This window comes from Scardinius erythrophthalmus (genome assembly GCF_964197995.2).
Source record: "Scardinius erythrophthalmus genome assembly, chromosome: 15".
In the NCBI taxonomy this organism is placed as follows: Eukaryota; Metazoa; Chordata; class Actinopteri; order Cypriniformes; family Leuciscidae; genus Scardinius; species Scardinius erythrophthalmus.
In genome coordinates, this window is record NC_138235.1 from 4575330 (window position 1) to 4595644 (window position 20315).

A 20315-nucleotide genomic window follows, 5' to 3' on the forward strand; every position below is an offset into this window, starting at 1 on the left:
TTAATGCCACTGTCCACAGTCTGATCATTTGTTATTTTGCTAGTAAACTTCATTATCCATTCTCGTGGAAAAGAAATGTGCTTATGGCATAAAAAATGACAGATAAAAGTCTTAGGCATGCTAGAAATTGTTTTAAAACAGTCATTTATATACTTTTGCTTTAGTGTGGCACTAAGAAAGACGTTTCTAATGGATTTCGTCGGTCAGTTTTTTCTCTCTTCAAGGGACAGTTCACCCAAAAATGAAAATTGTCTCCATTTACTCTCCCTCAAGTTGTTCCAAATCTGTATGAATTTCTTCCTCCTGAACAAACGTGCAAAAAAATAAATAAAGATATTTTAAAGCATGTCAGTTGCCGAACAGCTGTTGGGGCCCCATTGACTTAACATTCACGTTATTTTATTTGATTTCATTCCCTTTCTTGGAAGTCAATGGGGTCCATCAACTGTTACCCATATTCTTCAAAATATCATCTTTTGTGTTCAGCAGAAGAAAGAAATTTATGCAGGTTTGGAACAACTTGAGGGAGAGTAGATTGTTCATTTTTGGGAGAACTATCCCTTTAATGTAATTCAAGACTGACGATGAGATGAGATGAGATGACTTCCATACGAGATCGGATGGACCGTGCGTCTGTTATCGTACTCCTTGTGCATAGAAAAAATAATGTTTGCGAAATGTAAAATTCCGTTAATATTGGCTAACTAAATAAACTTCCTATAGCCTTAAGACATTTGCACGGTACTGTGTATGTATGTATGTGTATACGGTACTGTGTATGTATGTATGTGTATATATACACTCCCAACACATTTAAACAGACATAGGTAAACTAAACACAAAATCCAGGTTTATAAATTAAGCCGACAACAGACCAAAAAACCCTAAACATTATACAATATATAGTAATTATAAGTAGGATTCGTGTTAATAAGTTATGCGCAATAAGTCACCTTTATTTATATAGCGCTTTTTACAGTACAGGTTGTTTCAAAGCAGCTTTACGGAGTAAAAAAATATGACAATCAATGCAAACAGAGTTCAGTTCAGCTGTAAAGCAGCTCTGAGAAACACTATAGTGCAAGGGTCTTCATTAATCTGTCAAACACACGTGAAGATATTATTTAAACCTGGGAGATTTCTGGTCCACCAAAACACATTAAATAGCGGAAGCACTTCAGAAGTTTGGATTAAACCAGTGGTTTTCAAACTGTGGGTCACGACCCACTTGTGGGTCACACTAGGGATGGCTCGATACCATAATTTTGGTTTCGGTACGGTACCAGAACCTAATACCTCGGTATCGATACCACGGGTGACAAATAACCAGCCTCAAAATTTAAGTGAATTGAAACAATTTTATTAAAAAACACTGCTTGAAACTAATAAATAAATAAATAAAAAACAGTCAGGGAACTTACAGTAGATTAAATTTTGGATTTTGAAAAAAAAGAAAGAAAGAAACCTGAAATGATACAATTAAAATAGGTTAATATCTATAATAATTGATTAATATAGAATAATAATAGAATAATGAAATGAGTAATTTTTTAGCTGTCATGCATTAACAGAGAATTATCAACATTTATAGCATTTATTCATCTTGGTTTGATTACTGTTTGGTTTGTGTTTGGGTTCATATTAGTTTAATGCATTGCATATAAAGTAATGTTAACATGCTAAACATGTATTAGTATAAATAATAATTACTGATTGATCTAGATTAATAAATGCTATAATACGGTTAGGTCAGGTTACCTAATGAATGTTGACAAATGTAGCTTAAATGTAAAGTGTTACTCTAACATTCATATTAGTAATATCCATATTACTACTATTACTCTAGATTCCTTAGATTCCTCTAGGGGTCGCACTCGCCACAGCAGCAGTGATATGCCATTCATTTTACTATCACTAATACTAAAATTAATATCACTAATCTCTTTATTCATTCAAATTCAATTAATATATGATTGTTTGAAAGTGCAAAAATGATGAGACCTAAACTTCATTGGTTCTAGCGTGTCATGCAAGCACATTTGAGCTTTCGTGTTTACCGTGTCATATTTAATTGATAAGCTTTTATGTATGTGCGCTATGAATAAAAGTCTAAATTAAAACAGTTGAATGATGGACTCACCTGTCGATCTCTGAACTCTTTGAACAAGTCAGGATGATCAAGTGACAAGTGCTCAACGTTAGCCAGATTTGATGTGTTGCCTCCCGTCGCAAATTTAAAGCAGTGTTTGTAGAGTGGTGCATTGAGGTCTGTTGCTTCACCTTTCTCATTACTTTTGTAGGCAAAGTAATGCTATATTTCACTCCTACTGCTCTCTTTTTTTATTAATTTTGGGCGTGTAGAATGAGCTTCATCTGTTTGATCCATCGTGTTCCTCCGTTGTCACCGCTTGCCGGTTGTGCGTGACCCGCGTCAGTTTGGGTAGCGCACTGCCGCCTAGCGGTGAACTTCGAAACAGCAGCGCATTAAATACCGAATTGAGCAAAATTATGATATTGTACCGTTTGAAATATAATATATACCGGTATTTTTGCAGTACCGGTATACCGCGCATCCCTAGGTCACACAGTGAGAAAAGGTGGGTCGCACAAAGGCACTTAGCTGCAGCTAAATTTACATTTCGATGAGGGAAACAAAACCAGTCCGATTAATGACCAAACGACTCTTAAAGTGTAAGTTGCAGGTTAACCACTACAGCCAATTAATGTGTAAATTAAAGTGCTCTATATGTATATATTTAATTATTTCTGTCTTAAAATGCGTTAAAATAACATTTATTGGGGTTTCTTCAAAGGTAGCGTGTTTTTTCAGTTACTGGGTGATGACGTCACAAGAGGAACTCGCAACCCATACTCTGCTAGATTCCCACTGTATTAAGGCTATTTGGAGAACGACTGAGGATGTGGGAAACCATCAAATTCTTTATGGACCACAGCCCTACAATTTTTAACTGGTCAGGCAGTTAGAGGGGAGCCATGGCACTCAGAGTTAATAATGCTTGGTGTGAGGAGAATGAGTGGGTTAGCCAGGTGTCCCGGTGAGTAACGTTAGCTACGTTAGAGCTAGTCTAGCCTGGTGCAAACTTAACCCGGATAATATAACGGAACAAGCAAGTCTTTTCAAAATATTGCCGTCATGTAGAATAGCAAGGAGGGACAACGACTGAAGACATTATTTACTTACAGTAAGTCAGTCCAAATCAGAGCTGTAACGTTAGAGATGCACGTCAGGCGCAATCGCTAGTCTCATCGCCGCCTCAAACGTCATGTAATACTCTTCCTCAATCCACGCGTTATCAATTTCTCACGATTTAATTAGCGATGTTTATTGTCAGAAAAGAAAAAGAGAGATCGATGTCCCCATCACTGTGTGTGTGTGGGCTATCAGCAGTGGAGAGTGTGTGCTGCCGTGAGGTGAACGCGTTTAGTTTAGTGGAGCAGCTCGACCCGCGACCGGCTGATCTGACGTGCCTGAACCAGTTTGTTTTGCGAATAGCTTATTCTCATTTCAGGCATGATCACGGTCCCCTTGAAGTCAGCACACACGAGCATGTTTACAATTGAGTTATTTTATCCATAATTTTTTTATCAAATAAAACATACAACCAACTTTTCTGAAGTTATGTAAGGCATCTATAGCTGCTAGTGTACGGTAACTCTACTAGTGAGTTCCTCTTGTGACGTCACGCCCCATCTAGTGGAAGGGAGCGGTTAAAACCACTGTTAAAAGTGCACACTTTTCATATTATATCAGCATTTTGGTATAAAAAACAATGGTGGGCAGTTCTTATCTTTATGTTTAATAAACACATTGCATTATCTTCGTGAAAAATTTAACCTGCAACTTACACTTTAAGTAAGTTTTAGCGCCCGCCAAAGTGAATTTTTGTCCCGCCAAACTCTTATTTGATCGGTGAGTAATGTAGATGAACTGCTGCGCTTGTGACAGAGTGCATGTTTAACTGAAAGAACGAGCAGAGAGAGAGAGAGACCCTCCCTCCCTCCAAGACTTCACCGTCTCCAAACTAAGCACTGTCTTGCTCTCTCTCCCTCGCACATATTAATCAAAATAAATCGACACGGTGGTAAAAGGCTGGGTGTGAATTGTGCTAAATTAGTTGTTGCCATAAAACAACACTTTAATTAAATGAAAAAAAACTATCCAGTGATGAAATGTTTTCTGTGTTGACACAAATCTTGGATGTCCATGTCCTAACTGCTGGGATAATCACACAACGCGCACACGTCCAATTCGCGAACTAATGACTCATTTGAACGATTCATTTTAATGAATGGTTAAAACAACTGATCTTTCCAACAGTGAACTCAGGAGACGTCTGAATCGGTGTATAATCAGGAACGTAGGGCTGGGCGATAAAACGATAACGATATGTATCGCGATAGACACGTAATCAATATCAATAAAAAATGCGTTCGATAAAACGTTCGATAATTATTATTTTTTTCGTCGGAAGAAACCAGCAAGCAGGTTTGATTGCATGAACAAAGGCACTCACTCTCTAGTAACTAGATAAAACAGGAAAAGTCAGCTCGCCTGACTTGAAGTCTGACCGTAGTCAGACCAATGTCATCTGCAGATTATGCAAGACCATCGTCAGTTTCTCTGTTATTCGCGCGCTGATGCGCTGTTCTAGCGTGTGTTTCTCAGCGCGTACATGTGAAGCTCACATGCACTAAAAGCCTGTCTACCAGCGCCTGAATACTAAGTAATCTTTCGAGTCTTATTTTGCTCATACTGTTATATACACACAAGGTTTACATAAACTAGTCGGATATGTCTAAAGTGAAAGCAAACTTGAGAAAATTGAGAGAAAATCTGCTTGACAAATGCGTGTATAATAGACGCGTCGCGCGCAGCTCTTAAAGAGACAGTAGTAATAGTAAACACATTGCCGCTTGTCCCTAAAGGGATAGTTCACCCAAAAAATAAAAATTATCTCATTATTTACGCACTCTAATGTTGTTCCAAACCTGTATTAATTGCCTTCTAATATTTTCTAATATTAATATTTTGAAGAATGTGGGTATCCAAACAGTAGCTGGTCCCCATTGACTTCCATAGGAGAAAAATATACTATGGAAGTCACTGGGGGTACATCAACTGTTGGTCATTCTTCCAAATAACTTTTATTTTCAACAGAAGAAAGAAACTTATTCGAGTTTAAAACAACGTGAGAGAGTAAATTATGAAAATTAGAATTTTTAGGAGAACTATCCCTTTAATGTTAATAAAACAACAAAATGTAAAGAGAAAATCACTCACTGCTCTTGACTAATAACTTTATTAATAGCTTTAATAAGTATCAATGTATAATTTATAGAAAATAGAAAGAAATAGATTTATAGAATTTATAGAAAGAAGTCATAATATTATATTTTTGCCATATCGCCCACCCCTTTATAAAGCATTTCTTACGTATTCTTTAATTTTGCACCTTAATGTTAAGAGATAATTGTTAAGTGTTCATTGTGATTTTAGACTTGAGTTTTCCATGGTCGTGTTGACATTTCTGCCTTTATAACTGATGGGATTATAATCAGAGGTAGGTTAAGTTTAAAATAAAAAATCTTTAAATGTAATATATTTGTCTCCTGGACTGGTCCTTATTTTAAATATGTTATAAAAAAATTCAATAATTATCGATATCGGCCGATATAAAACACTTATATCGTGATACAGTTTTCAGCCATATCGCCCAGCCCTACAGGAACGCTTTACTATAAGGTTCTATTTATTACATAAAAAGTACAGTTTGCTTACTCAAGCTTAAGCTTTAAAATAAATAAAACCCCTTGTTTTTTTTGAAAAGCATATTACTACATTTTTCCACACAGTGCTATCAAGAATGAATAAGAGAATCGTTAAAGAATCGGATCGATAATCAGAATCGTCAGTGGCATTATTATTATTGATAAACTCTTATCCCATCCCTATGTGAAGACGGTAAAATTATAATCAAACATTAAATAACATACATTTTTTTTAGAGTTAAAAGTTCAAAATTTTTTGCTAACATGAGGTCTTGTCGCTGTCAGTCTTTTTACATCAGTGCAAAACTAGGGTATGCAGATTAAGACCATCAGCATGCATTGATTAATCCCATGGCATGTAGCAAAAAAAAAAAAAGTGCGACCAAATCATGCTGGTGCGACCAACTGAGAAAGTTGGTAGTAGAGGGCTGCATTGGGATTGAGTCCCGCCGGGTCCCGCGGGACCCAACGCAAATCTCGCGGGAGCGGGCGGTTTGAACTTTGCTGCGGGCGGGAATGGGCGGCTAAAAAAAACACTGCGGGATCGGGAGGTAGCCTTGCAACATGATGGAGATGTCAATATTGGCGCTTTTCCACTACACAGTACCAGCTCGCCTCGGCTCGACTCGACTCGCCTCGCCTCGCCTTTGTTTGGTTTTCCACTGTGTAAAAGTTGTAACTGTATCTGCTTCCAGGTAGGCTACTTTTTTTCGTACCCCCTCCGGCGGGGTTCTGAGCGAGCTTAGGCGATACTAAAATGTGACGTGAAAACACGGCAGACTGCTGATTGTTCAGAGAAAAGCATCACTATTCCCTGCGTCATCATTGCACGCGCAAGACAGAGTATCCTGAATAAAAAACAGCAAAAACGAAAACAAAACCATCCAAAAACAGCACACTCGATTTCCTCCATTATCCTGTGTGTATGTGTCCAGTAGGCTATGCCGGCCAGGGAAACGAAACAAACAACCCCATGAATCTCTTTAATAATAGCAATACAAATGTGTTTTTTCCTGCGGGACGGGAGAAGACACAAAATCAATGCATCTCTATTATTGTGCGGGACTAAATTCTCAGAGTTTTGCGGGTGCGGGCGGGAGTGGACATACATATTGCGGGAGCGGGCGGGAGTGAAACACATGCGTTGCGGGAGCGGGCGGTAATGGTCAGAAATTCGGCGGGCGCGGGCGGGAGCGGGATGATGAAAACAGTCCCGCGCAGGGCTCTAGTTGGTAGCACCAGTGCAAGTGGGTCTTGAGATTGATTATACTTGTCTAGGTGGGTCCTAGAATGAAAAAGTTTGGGAACCCCTGGATTAAACCACTCGATTCATATAGATTTCTTTACGATCTCTTTATAAACTTTTAGAAGTGTCATAGTTCTTTTCATCACTGTTTGTATCACTCAGCTTGTCTGTTGCAGCTCACCCAGAATTGCATTAACTTTGTTTTTGTGTTTGTTTGTTTGATGTCTTTTTTTTTTTTTTTTATGTCATAGAGTTTGAAGCTGCCAGGAAGAGGGCGAAAAAAGCCAAGCAGGCGTTTGAACAGATAAAGAAGGAGAGATTTGACCGTTTCAATGCCTGCTTTGAGTCTGTGGCCACCAACATCGATGAGATCTATAAAGCTCTGTCCCGCAACAGCAGTGCCCAGGTACAGTGATGCTTCATTAAAAATTTCCACATTAAAAATGCGGAGCCTCAGAGCACTCCTACGACCTGTTACATAGACGTCACGGACCAATGGTCGTTTAGAGGGGTTTACCAGTTCACTTTGGCATGCCATTTCTAACTCACAAAACAAACTTCATTTTGGCCTGGTTTTGTTGGAAATGCCGCCACACCAGTATACGTTTTTAGCATGAACATTTCCACTGTTCATGCTAAAAACTGCTACAGTAATCTATGTCATGAGAATGCATGAAGCATGCAAAATCAAACCGGTAGTTATTGATATTTCCGCATACACATCAAAACATCTATTTCGTCTGCTCTGGTTTATTTGTGGTCACAGGGCTTTGTTACTGACGCTTGCAGCTCCATATTAAAATGACTAAATGATTCTCTGGTAATGGGCCGCATTCAATCTAATATAAGAGTTTGAATGCACAAAGCAAGTGTGGTTTTGATTGCATAAACAGCAAAAGTAACCTGGCCACATGAAACCATATGCTTACAACCCATGAAGTGTATATCGTGCTTGTGTGCTTTGGTAAACCTGCATTTCCTCTACTACAGCTTGCTCTGTGAACGCCTATTTTTCAGGATTGTGTCAATAATCGACAATTATGATTTTTGTCATGATCGTGCAGCCCTAACCCAAACACTACGGGTGTTTTTCTCTTTTCCGTAAATAAATCTTGTAACAGAGCTACAGCAAGCGTTTTTCGGCGGTGGAAATCCATTAGCCAATAAAACTTTTTTGTCATTGTGGAGTTGCATAGCAACGACAGACGCCACGGTAAAATCGGACTGAATTTTACTATTAATAATAAAGATAAGCTAAAGTGTATTGTAAATTTCACTAAATCATTTTTTATAAAAAGAATGAGTCAAAAAAGCTAAATTAAAGTCTGAAATATGTGCGGTTTATCTTTTTATAAAAACCTTTTTTGTCAACTTTATTTGAACTTGTACATGTTAGTATATAACATGTTGCAAGACACTTTTAAAATCTGGCTATCATTTTTAATCGTATTATTTTAATGTTTATGTTAGTGCGTATTGATGCTAATTTTATTTGTTATTTGCTGTTTTTCGACATAAAACTTGGTGAATTGATTTCATTGTGTAGTATTAGTACTTTGAACAGGATTCTGTGATAACAGTGATCATTTTTGGCGCTATAATAATTAAGTGAAATGTTCATGCCATTTCATCTCTAGTTATGATCAACTATGATTAACTAAAATCATCTAATTATGTGTTTTTTACATTAGACCTATGCAAAGTACAATTTTCTATAAAAAAAATTATATCTGATTCTGTTATTTTGACACGCGTTGTTGGGTCTGGAAGGTTACTAATGTGATTGCTTTATCTGTAAATTAAGTTAATGCTTTTTCAATTACTGAATTCATTGAAATAAAATGAATTCTTTGATTTGAAAATCTTTTGACAATTCGTCGTGTAGGTCTTAAATTTCAATCTTTATGGTCTTAAAATGTCTTAAAAAGGTCTTAAATTTGACTAACTGAAACCTGCAGGAACCCTGTTTAATTTTCTCAATTAGTCAGTGCAGCTCTAATCCTCTCCTGAACACCAAGACAAATCTTTCCACTGGTGTGTGTGTGTGTGTGTTTTGCTAGGCTTTTCTGGGGCCTGAGAACCCAGAGGAGCCATACCTGGATGGCATCAACTATAACTGTGTGGCCCCAGGCAAACGTTTCAGGCCCATGGACAACCTGTCTGGAGGAGAGAAGACTGTGGCTGCTCTAGCTCTACTGTTTGCCATTCACAGGTATGTAGAAGTGTGTTTCCTTCATGTCAAATCCCAGCCTTCACCAGTGTGTACCTGACGACCTTCTCCACCTCCACAGCTATAAGCCTGCTCCCTTCTTTGTGCTGGATGAGATTGATGCAGCGCTGGACAATACAAACATTGGCAAGGTTTGTTTCTCACCAGAGTTTATTACAAAACCTACTTAAAATAAGTGTCACACACAGTCATTAAGGGCCACGCAGTTTTATCACTGTGATCATTTTGTCATATTGCTTCTGCAGTTTAAACTGCAACATGATGAACATTTAACATCTCATATTTTCATGCAATCCATCAAGTGACTTCCTGTTAGGCACTGCTCTTAGAATAGAAATGTTGTTGTGCTACACTTAATGTCCACTAACTGATGTATGGAATAACATACTTGTGTTCAGCGGTTTCCAAACTTTTTCTGCCGGGCCCCCTTTTGTAGAGAAGCCCCCCCACCTACACTCACCCACATAGAGACACTCTTTAGACATGACCTTGCTTGCAAATCCTATAGGATTTATTTTAAACATTGTAATTAATACAGTATTACAACTTCTCAGCTGTAACAGAGACTTCACATCATAAACACAGAAGAGAAGCCTAGGTAGAAACTTAACTTGTTCAGCTTTATACAGTCAGAATCTAATATTCTGAGGCACACAACACACCAGGGTTTCTCCTGGGTCAAAAATGGTCTTCAGCAGTGGCTGACAAACACGGTCATCCACACACATTCGTACAATTTTTGGCCACCGGTTCTTGGCCGAAAGAGAAAAAGGGCCGAACACACATGCCGCCCCAGCCCTCAGTGTTCAGTGTGACGCTCTGCTCAGTTGCTCTCGCCCATGCCGACGCTCCACTCATGCACCGATCACGCTCACCGGGAAAGCAAAGTCCGCCCAAATAACGTGCCGACATGAAATGTCTCTGTAGTAGTAGAGTTGTGTCTGTTTGCGCCAGCCCTGCTGTGCTGTAACGTGTGTGTTTGTGCGCGCGTGCATGTGTGTGTGTAGCCATGCTGAGCAACGCTGGATGTAATTATCAAATATGAAATATAAAAGTATACAAGAATAAATTTACAAAATAAACATTCATTGATTAGTACTATTTACTTTTAATACTTAAGTACATTCAGGGGTGCAAACAGCGCGCTTTTCGGCACCTCACGCTTTTTTCACGTCAGTTTGGGTGACTTGTGTGAATCGTGCAGATCCGAAGAGTTTTTTTTAAGGGGGGGGTTGAGAGTAAATAGGAAATAAGCGAATCAGAACTGTGACAGAGCTCTCTCTCACCGGCTGCGACAGCACTTGCACTCCCATTCACATATAAGTCTACACATTAAGTTACTCATTTTCCGCTCGTAGCCTTTCCCTCGGGTGCACACTTGGGTTTGTGCTACCGATAGTTTTGCATACACGCACTGTCATTATCCCTCTAATATTCCCGCTATCAAACCATGTTTCAAAAATCACACACACACCAGAGAAGTTAAATTATAACACCTTTATTTACTTATCTGCAGTGACGTGCGGTGATGTCTTAAAGAGGCTAGGCACTGAGTTATGAAAGATTACCTGATTTATTGTTTAAAGGCTAATAATACCAGTAAACATTACGCACAAGCGCGGCATATCAAGAAATGTACAGATCAGGATGTATATCGCGTGTATTCTCTCAGTCTCTCTCTCTCTCACACACACACGCACGTCGCACACACACAAGAGCGGCACAGGCACACACCGCGAGTAACAGTAGTTTATGTCCACTCCACTCCAGCATTAGAATGCAACCATTCTTAATCCTTATTGTTGCACAGCGGCCAAAAGTAAAAGTAAAATCACACACCGCTCAATTGAATATGAAGTCAAATGGCTTGCATTAATTCAACCATATTTATCAATTCAATATTAAGCCCAAAATAGTTTTTGACTCACCAATCGGTAGATTATTTGTAGCCTACATCAAATTCATCCGCCGCCATTTCCTCATGAAGACGTCGATCACAGCTTTGTAAAACTCCTCTTTACGGGCCTTCAGTTTGCACAGTCTCTGGCTCTCAATTTAAAACATTTAACTCTCTGATGACAGCCTTTTAACTCCGGTGCTGTCATTTTGGCTTTGAATTTGCCGCGGGGATTAGGCATGTAGGCTATCTGTGGTGTGTAACGTTAATCACGTTAGCTGCGCAAATGTCCAGTAATATCTTGATTTTAATTGGTCCATGTCTGATATGTTACGGAGATGTTACGGGCATACCATGTTTACGTCCAAAGGCACAGCAGAGTTGTGCTTTTTGACGTACATGTTAAAGAATACAGGATCGAAGTGCGCATGCGCAACATGGGTTTTTCGCTTGCCGTCTGTAATGAATGGACAGTAAAAGCACTGCTTATTCTACGATTTGTTTTTTATTTGATTATGCGTAACTGCTACATTTGTCATCATAACGTCTAAATAATTGGAATAACACACATATTGCATATATAAATCACAAGAATAAACAGTAAAAATACAAATACAAGTTTATTATTTAATAAACCATTTTATTTTTGAATTTTGGCAGGGTAGGCAGTGCCTAGTTTGCCTACCCAGACTGCACGTCACTGCTTATCTGCATATCTGTTTGTAAGTGTCTTTGTTTGTGCTGTGAAGTGTCTTGCGGGTGTCGTCTTTCCTTGTTGATATGCCGTCAGTACGGCAAGTGAAAAAGGTCAAAACACCGGCGGCGATTCATAAACGCTTTTAAATCGTAGCCTGCCCGTGCTGCGCATGCGTGAATCATCTTCCGGCTGGACCATGCTAGTGTTTATGTGTGGGGAGGGGGAAATGGGGAAAATTGTTTTTAATAATGTATTTATGTTGCCCATGTATATTTTATATTATTACTGAGGTAATGAATACATATTATACATGCTATATATATATGAATGTTTGTATTACCAGTTTACCTTTTTAGTAGAAGGTTGAAAAATGGATGCTTACCTGATACTTAACATAATGATTTAACTCAAAGGGGCGGGGCCTTTAAAATTTAAAGGGCAGCTCTCTCACACAAAGGAAAGGTGGGTGAAAGCTAAGGAGTGCAATTTGAGGTGCAGACAAGAGAAATTTTGAAATCCTTTATAGTAGAAGGAAATTCAGCCAAAGGCTCAGTGTAAATATATATAATTTTTTTTTTCTTTGTTTGTTTTTGTTTTGTTTTTGAGTGTTGTAATGTATTTTTGTACACTTTGGGACATTTTTGGAGAATAAACGACCTTTGCACTGAAGTGCTATTGTGGCTGAGCCATCATTCTTGTGCCAGGAGCCTCTTAACAACACGCCTTTTCACAAGAACACTGCGCGCCAAACCAGCAGTATGTGCGCAAGCGTGAACCACTTGTGTTTCTGTCTCACTCTGGATCTGCCACTGCATCACATTTCTCTCTGCGTGGCGTGGAGTGTCCGTTTTTATGTCGGCTCTCATGTTAACTGGTTAGAGCTTGTGTTAGAGCACAATGCCTGCGTGACACACACACTTCTCGAGCCGCGCCGAAACCGTGTGCTAGAAATAGAACCGCAACCGACGCCTATTTTTCACGCGACACGCAAGAGTGTTGGAAGTTTTCAGACAAAATAGAAGGCGCAAATACATATTAATAAATTACATTTTGATGCTTGAAAGTCTCTCGGTTTTGACAAATGCATATATAATTGTAATTTAAAAAATAGACCTAATTATCGATTTTCAAATATTGCCCCTGTCAATAGGCCTACAGAACGAAATATTCTGTAGCCTATTTTGCCGTCAATACTGCCGACGTTGTCTTTGCTGTATCAGGCTATATATATTATGTTTAACATCCAAATGTAGATGGTCTGTCGGCGCACAGAGCCACGCAGTCGCAGACAGCACGTGAAGTTCGTGAACACCGAATTCCCTTTTCTTTCTTATCTATTTGTGTTTGAACAGACATGTGCACGAAAAAATAATCCAGTGTCCGTTTTAACGAGTTTCCCCGTATACGCAGTCAAAATAAAACGGATGCGTGTCATTACCGGTATTAGATACGTGCATTCGTCTTAAAGGGACAGCACCCAATATACCTGCAGCTGTTTGTGTCACCAAAGTTAATCAAACAACAAAAGAGAAAGAGAAAAATCACGTTTTGTCAACAGATAAACTGTATTAATACTTAATAGTTAATTTACCTGAAAAACATAAAGCACTGCTTTATTTCTCATGTATTTGTGTTTTATTGTATTTATATTTATATTTGTATTTTGTTTTTTAGTTTCTATGCAGATGCACTAGGCCTACCCTACACAATTACCCCAATCATCCTAGAATTATTAATTCTTTACAAAAAGAGCTATTTAAATCATCAGGTGAAATTGTTTTCAGGAAGTTGCAGTAAAGCAAGAAGAAGAAGTGCAAGATAGTTTTTCTAAATTTTATTTGACTCTATGTGCCTATAGGGGTGGGTTGGGGATGGTGGCAATGTAGTATCTGGATATTTGCCGCGGGACGAGGGCTTCGATTACCTCTCTCTTTTTTGACCATACATGTGTTTGCACCCCTGTACATTGAAAATCAAGTACTTTTACTTAAGTAAAATGGAAAAGGAGTCAGGGCTCTACAGTGCGCCCATTTCACTTTCGGCGTGCGAACGTGTAAAAATATTTGGGCGCACTCGTGCGAGTGACACAGCATTTTTCTATAGAAACAGCTGCAAATACATCATCATGAGGAGGGGCAGAGTAGGACACTATTAGGGCTGTGCCGGTAAACTTGACAACCGCACCACCGCGGTGGCTGAGTAGTACCGGCGGTGGTTCGCAAAAAAAAAAAAACCTTTTGTGAATGCTGTTTTTACATTAATATTATGACACACAAAGCTTTGTTTACAAAAGAAAAAATAGGTTAGCAATAAAAATGTTATATCGCAGATTCGCAGCCATGGAAAAGTTTGAATTCATGAGGAATGAGAGAGTTGTAGGCTACGTGGGCCCATAAATTTAAACTGTCCGCTTTGAATTCTGGTTTGCGATCTGGTCACCCGATTATCAGCGAATTTAACAATATTCGATTAGTTAGGCCTATTCCATATAGAAAGCTTGAATTGTCTACTTTTAAACAAAACCATTCAAAACGAAAATAAACCGACTATGCTTATACCTATTCCGTATTTATAGGTGCGTTCACTGCGAAGATGACGAGTCAGCATCGTCAACTTCATCTTTGCAGCCCGACACTGACACAGAAAAACACTTTATTAATAAACAATTCAAATGCCTCATTGCTATATATTTAACACATTCATAATCATTACTTTTGCCAGTTCTTTGTGACAGCTGTTATGTGCGTTATTGGCAGCGTCACCCTCCGGTTACATGAACGCGTCACCGCATCGCACCAGAACATGGAGATTTTATTTTAGAGAATAATCGCACAACATATTAGATATTCTATAATTAAATAAACTAATTGAATATTCAAAAATCGGGACTCACCCCTGCATGGAATCTCTTGTTTCTTTTCCCATATCGTCTCTCGTGTCTCACCCATTTCCAAAGGGGATTATAAACGTTTCTTCCTTTGTTCGCTTTTAATTAGGTCTATTATTTTCGTATTCTTTACTGTGGTAAAGTAGCCTAGAAAAACGCTGTAGGACAGATAGCCTACATTTTTACTTGTTCGTCAAATTATTTTTTATCATAGTTTGTGCTTGTTATTAGACATATAATTAAGGCGCGTGGGTGATTTTAGTTCGGCTTTCTCTGGCAGCGCGCAAACAGCCTTAATGCCTTGCCCTTGTGGAAGATAAAATTTGCTCTTCATACCTTTTACAACAAGTAGAAAACATGAAGATATCAGAAAAGAGATCGATGGTCTCTTTCCTGCTCGTGTCCCACATCCCTCTCAAAGCGCAGAGCGGTCGGCTATATCACGCGTCTTTGTGTGGAAATATATAACGAAAGTTTTTTTTTTTTGTTTTTTTTTAGATTCACCTTTATTATATTATGTAAATTACCAGTATTTGCTGATATTTATTAAATTCTTTACAGGCTTTAGTGTGTTTTTTTTTTGTTTTTTTTTTTGTTGTTTTTTTAATAGATAAAATGTGAAACATACATAGGGCCTACATACATTGATAAATGAAATCTACATGACGATAAAATAGAATTAAATGAAAATCTTTTGTTTGAAAGTTTTGGTCTGATGTTCTTAACCTTACAATGAGCATTGTAAATTTAATTGTTGAATAATTCTAATAATAAAACTATAATGATAAACTTATACAACAAAAATGACTGTGCCCCCAAATATTTGTCTGTGCTTTTTTTATTTAGGCGCACCAGAGCTCCTTGTTCAAAAAGTAAGTGTAGAGCCCTGGGAGTACTTAATACTTTTACTGGAGCAGTAATTAATTAGCAATAAATATCTGTACTTTTATTCAAGTACTTGATTTGTTTACTTCGTCCACTGTCAATCGGATTCAATCATGCATTTAAATACGACTGTCAATCCAGACACTTTTCCATGTGTAGTTAGCCGCATGAAAAATATACATTATATACAGAAATTTAGCAAATCTGCACTCTCACGAAAACTCCCATTATAATCAATGAAGTTGTAAAATGAATCTCTTACTGACATTGTGCTTATACTTTGTTAGTCATAATGAAAGGATTTGTGAGTGTGCAGAACTCACACTGAACAGAAACTCCTGTTTTGAAAGGACTTGAGTGGATTCTGACTAACTTAAACATCCATTGAGTTCACGCGCTCAGCGATGTGTCTGTGACTGGCTACAAATCTCAACACTGCAAAAACACATTGTAAATAGAAACCTTTGATGCTCTTCACAGAGCGCTTACACACACACTCAGGGGAGCGTTTTAAAGCAGACAGCTGTCAGTGGGTGCAGGCAGATATTGTCACATACATGATCAGATCCATACATGGACAGAACCATGACGGGACAGAGTAATTTTGGCGGCTGCCAAAACATTTTCAACGCAGGAGAAACCCGTCACACTGGGGCTGGCAGAGAAAGTTTGGGAACCGCAGCTTTACTGTATGATTCATAGTTCATGTAGATCAATGACTTGTTCTTGAACAGATTGTTGTCATCTGTTACTCACACTCTGGCTACGTCTACATTAATCCGGATACATTTGAAATCGTTTATAAACGCTCTCCGTCCACACTAGCATTTTCGGACGTTTCAGTGTGGATGAGAAACTTTCGAAAAACGCCTGAAAACGCTAAATTCACCTTTACTGCGCATGCGTAAAACCCCACAAAAGATCACTGACATGATTCAGATGGAAAAATAAATAATGAAGTTATCGCGCAATTCTTCTGACAGGATCATTTTATGTAGTAAAATATCTCCCCATTCACTGATGCGGTCCAGGTCGCACGCAGTCACCATATGTTTGGTCTAAAACGCGACTGCTCTCATGTATTGCCGCAGGACAGCAAATGTGAGTTAATCCTGTCATCGATAACAGTCTTTGCAACAGTGTGAAAGTGAATAGCACATAACAGGCACAATATTTTCACAATACATTTTCAAAAAAGCTTTGTTTTCATTAATAAAAACGCCGTCTCAGTGTGGACGGGAGACCAAAACAGAGAGAAAAATATACATTTTCAAATGAAAACGTATTACTGTGGACACGGCCTCTGTCACTCCAAACCTATATGATTTTATATGTGAAAAACAGAAAGAAGGCATTTTAAGAAATAGTTGTTGTTTTTTCTCCCCACTCAGGATTTTTTTTGGTAACCAAAACTGTTATAAATATTCTTTAAGATATCATCTTTTATGTTCCACAGAAGAAAGTCAGTCATATAGATTTGTAATGACATGTAATGAGAGCGGGTTAATGATGACATCATTTTCATTTTTGGGTGAACTATCCCTTTAAGGTTTGTGTAAATCTGACATGTAAAATAACATTAGAAATATATATATATATATTTTTTAATTGACAGCCGAAACTTCATGATTGTGACAGCGTTACCATTACCATGAACAAAACTTGAATGCTCCTGATTTTCATAACCTAAACATTCTCTGAGATTGGCGTGTGCTGAGTTGTTGTTTGTGTGTGTTGTGTAGGTCGCAAACTACATCAAGGATCAGTCGGTGCAGAACTTCCAGGCTATCGTGATCTCTCTGAAAGAGGAGTTTTACACTAAGGCAGACTCCCTGATCGGAGTGTATCCAGAGGTCAGGGTTCACACACACACGCTTGCTTTATTTCTGTACATTACTGTGATGTATGACTATAAATCAGCTTCTCGACGAAGCTGCTTAAGCATGGGCAATATGACCAAAATATTTAATCATGGCAGTGATACTCATCGCCTAGTAATTCTGGGGGAAGTGTGTTTGCCACTCACTACACAAAATGTTGTACATTTACCCAAAAACATACAGATAATATGCAATATCATGGAAAAAATAAATGATTCAATTGAATTGACAGCTATTATACATGTGTTCAGCTTTACCTGCTTACCTATGCAGCCATATACTCTCACCGGCCACTTTATTAGGTAGACCTTGCTAGTACCGGGTCGGACCCGCTTTTGCCGTCAGAACTGCCTTAATTCTTCATGGCACAGATGCTGGAAACATTCCTCAGAGATTCGGGTCCATATCGTCATGATCCATGATGTGAATCTCCCGTTCCTCCACATCTCAAAGCTGCTCTACTGGACTGAGATCTGGAGACTGGAGGCCGGTTGAGTTTAGTGAACTCATGATCAAGAATGAAGTTAAGAGATGATTGGTTATGGTGTGTTACCCTGCTGGAAGTATCCATCAGTAGATGTGTCCACTGTGGTCATAAAGTACTCTGGTCGGCTGTGGTGTGTAAATGGTGCTCAACTGGACTGAGGGAAATATCCAACACACCATGAGATCACCAGCAGCCTGAACCGCTGACACGAGGCAGGATGATCCAGGCTTTCATGCTGGTCACGACACATTCTGACCCGGCCATCTGAATGTGACTCGCTTCTCCAATCTTCTGTTGTCCTGTTGAGCCTGTGTGAACTGTGGCCTCAGTCTGCTGAGATTCACAGGTGTGTGTGTCGAGCGTTCAGAGATGCTCTTCTGCAGACTTCTGCTTATTTGAGTTTCTGTTGTCTTACTATCCACTGGAACCAGTCTGACCTCCCACAGAACTGCAGATCACTGGATATTTACTGTTCTTCAGACCATTCTCTGTAAGCTAGAGATGGTTGTGTGTGAAAATCCCAGTAGATCAGCAGTTTCTGGAATACAACACACATGCCACGTTCAAAGTCACTGAAATCTTCTTCTTCCTCGTTCTGATGCTCAGTTTGTGCTCCAGCAGATCGCCTCCATCATCTCTACATGCCTGAAGCATTGAGCTGAAGCTGCCACGTGATTGGCTGATTAGATATTTGCATTAACAGCAGATGAACCGGTGTACTGTACCTAATAAAGTGGCGGTGAGTGTATATTCTATAGAAAACGCGCCAGAAACCGAACTAAAAGTGCCTGTGTGCCCTTTGTAACAGTATGACATGCTTTAAAGCTGTTTTCAAACCATGCGAACTGTAGTTTTAAAAAAAGGCACTGTACAAATAACTGACTTGATGTATGCATTTCTGTCTCAACAGCAAGGAGACTGCGTCATCAGTAAAGTCCTGACCTTTGACCTCTCCCAGTATCCTGATGCCAATCCCAATCCTAATGAGTGACACATTCACATTCTTAAAAGCATTGTGTTTTTCTCTGTACTTTCTAGAGATCAGCTTGGCTTTTTTAGTTCTTAATATTTACACATTTGTCTCTTGCTGGATTTAAATGTTTGATTATGAACTTCTATTTCTTTTTTCCTTCATCCGTGAATAGGTCGAATCATCCGTGTTTCTGTTTAGTACTTTTTGGCAATCATGTCATTTTGATTCATCCATTAAAACTAGATTACTCTGACTTTTTTACATTTGTAACTTGGCATAATTTGCTTTGAAGCTTTCTAGTGCAAGTAAATGTGAACTGGCCAAGACCTGCAGTGGAAGCTATTATTTGAGTTGCTTGGTGAAAGAATTGTATAATCCCTTTTGTAGTCACTGTTTTTTGTCCTAATTTTACTCTTGAAAAATAAACCCTGCTTTTCACTAATGTTTGATTACACATGTGTAAATCTGCCTGGCTGGTGTATTAGATCTCAAAGCTAGGCTCTCGCAGAAACACATGCACACAGTTCGAATAAAACACTGTTCACTTATGTATAAAATGGCTGGACTTACTGCAGGGAATGTGAGCGGACATAAATCTGCCTGAATGTGCTTTACTATCACCAGATTCCTGACGACTGTCATGGAGCGCTGGAATAGAGGAAGCCCTGGGGCCGGGTTTATCGTGTAGCTAAACTATTGTTCAACCGTTAGAGGTGTGTGCTCTGTGTGGCGGTCACCTGTTCACATCACGTGATGGTAACCTTCCCTCAGTGTGATGTGTGTTCCTGCCACCCGTACCTGTTGAATACAGTTCATCCCGAAGGTCCAGATGCTCTTCACAAATGTGTTTCAATAAACTGATTTCAAATCAAGAACAGAAGTGTTGTTGGAATATTTATTTGCAAGGGTGTGGTTTGATTTTGATACAAGCATTTTTGCATTTACTGTATGTATGTATGTATGTTTTGGCCATATTTGTAACCTATAGACCTTAGTCAGGGTAGCACCTTATTTAATTTTTGACAGGAATGAAGCTTTGGGATATGTGTGTGTGTGTTAATATATAATTTATTCCAGTTAAATATTTGGAAACTAAGATTTTTTTTAATGTTTCTGAAAGAAGTCTCTTCTGCTCACCAAGGCTGCATTTATTTGATTGAAAATACAGTAAAAACTGTAATATTGTGAAAAATTTTTTTTAATATAGTTTAAGCTGTCATTTATTCCTGTGATCAAAGCTGAATTTTCAGCATCATTACTCCAGTCTTCAGAGTCACATGATCCTTCAGAAATCACTCTAATATGATGATTTGATGCTCAACAAACATTCATAATTATTATTA

The 20315-nt window shown here is 38.6% G+C and overlaps 1 protein-coding gene across 1 annotated transcript in view; it reads left to right on the top strand.

Annotated features, from left to right (window-relative positions):
• Positions 1 to 19850, top strand: part of smc1al (structural maintenance of chromosomes 1A, like) — a 38764-nt gene extending 18914 nt beyond the window's left edge. The window contains exons 22-26 of the mRNA XM_081387607.1: positions 7288 to 7442; positions 9097 to 9248; positions 9328 to 9397; positions 17375 to 17485; positions 18910 to 19850. Of these exons, the coding sequence (XP_081243733.1) occupies positions 7288 to 7442; positions 9097 to 9248; positions 9328 to 9397; positions 17375 to 17485; positions 18910 to 18990 (569 nt within the window). The 3' untranslated portion in view covers positions 18991 to 19850. The remainder of the gene's footprint in view (positions 1 to 7287; positions 7443 to 9096; positions 9249 to 9327; positions 9398 to 17374; positions 17486 to 18909) is intronic.
• Positions 19851 to 20315: the final 465 nt, after the last annotated feature.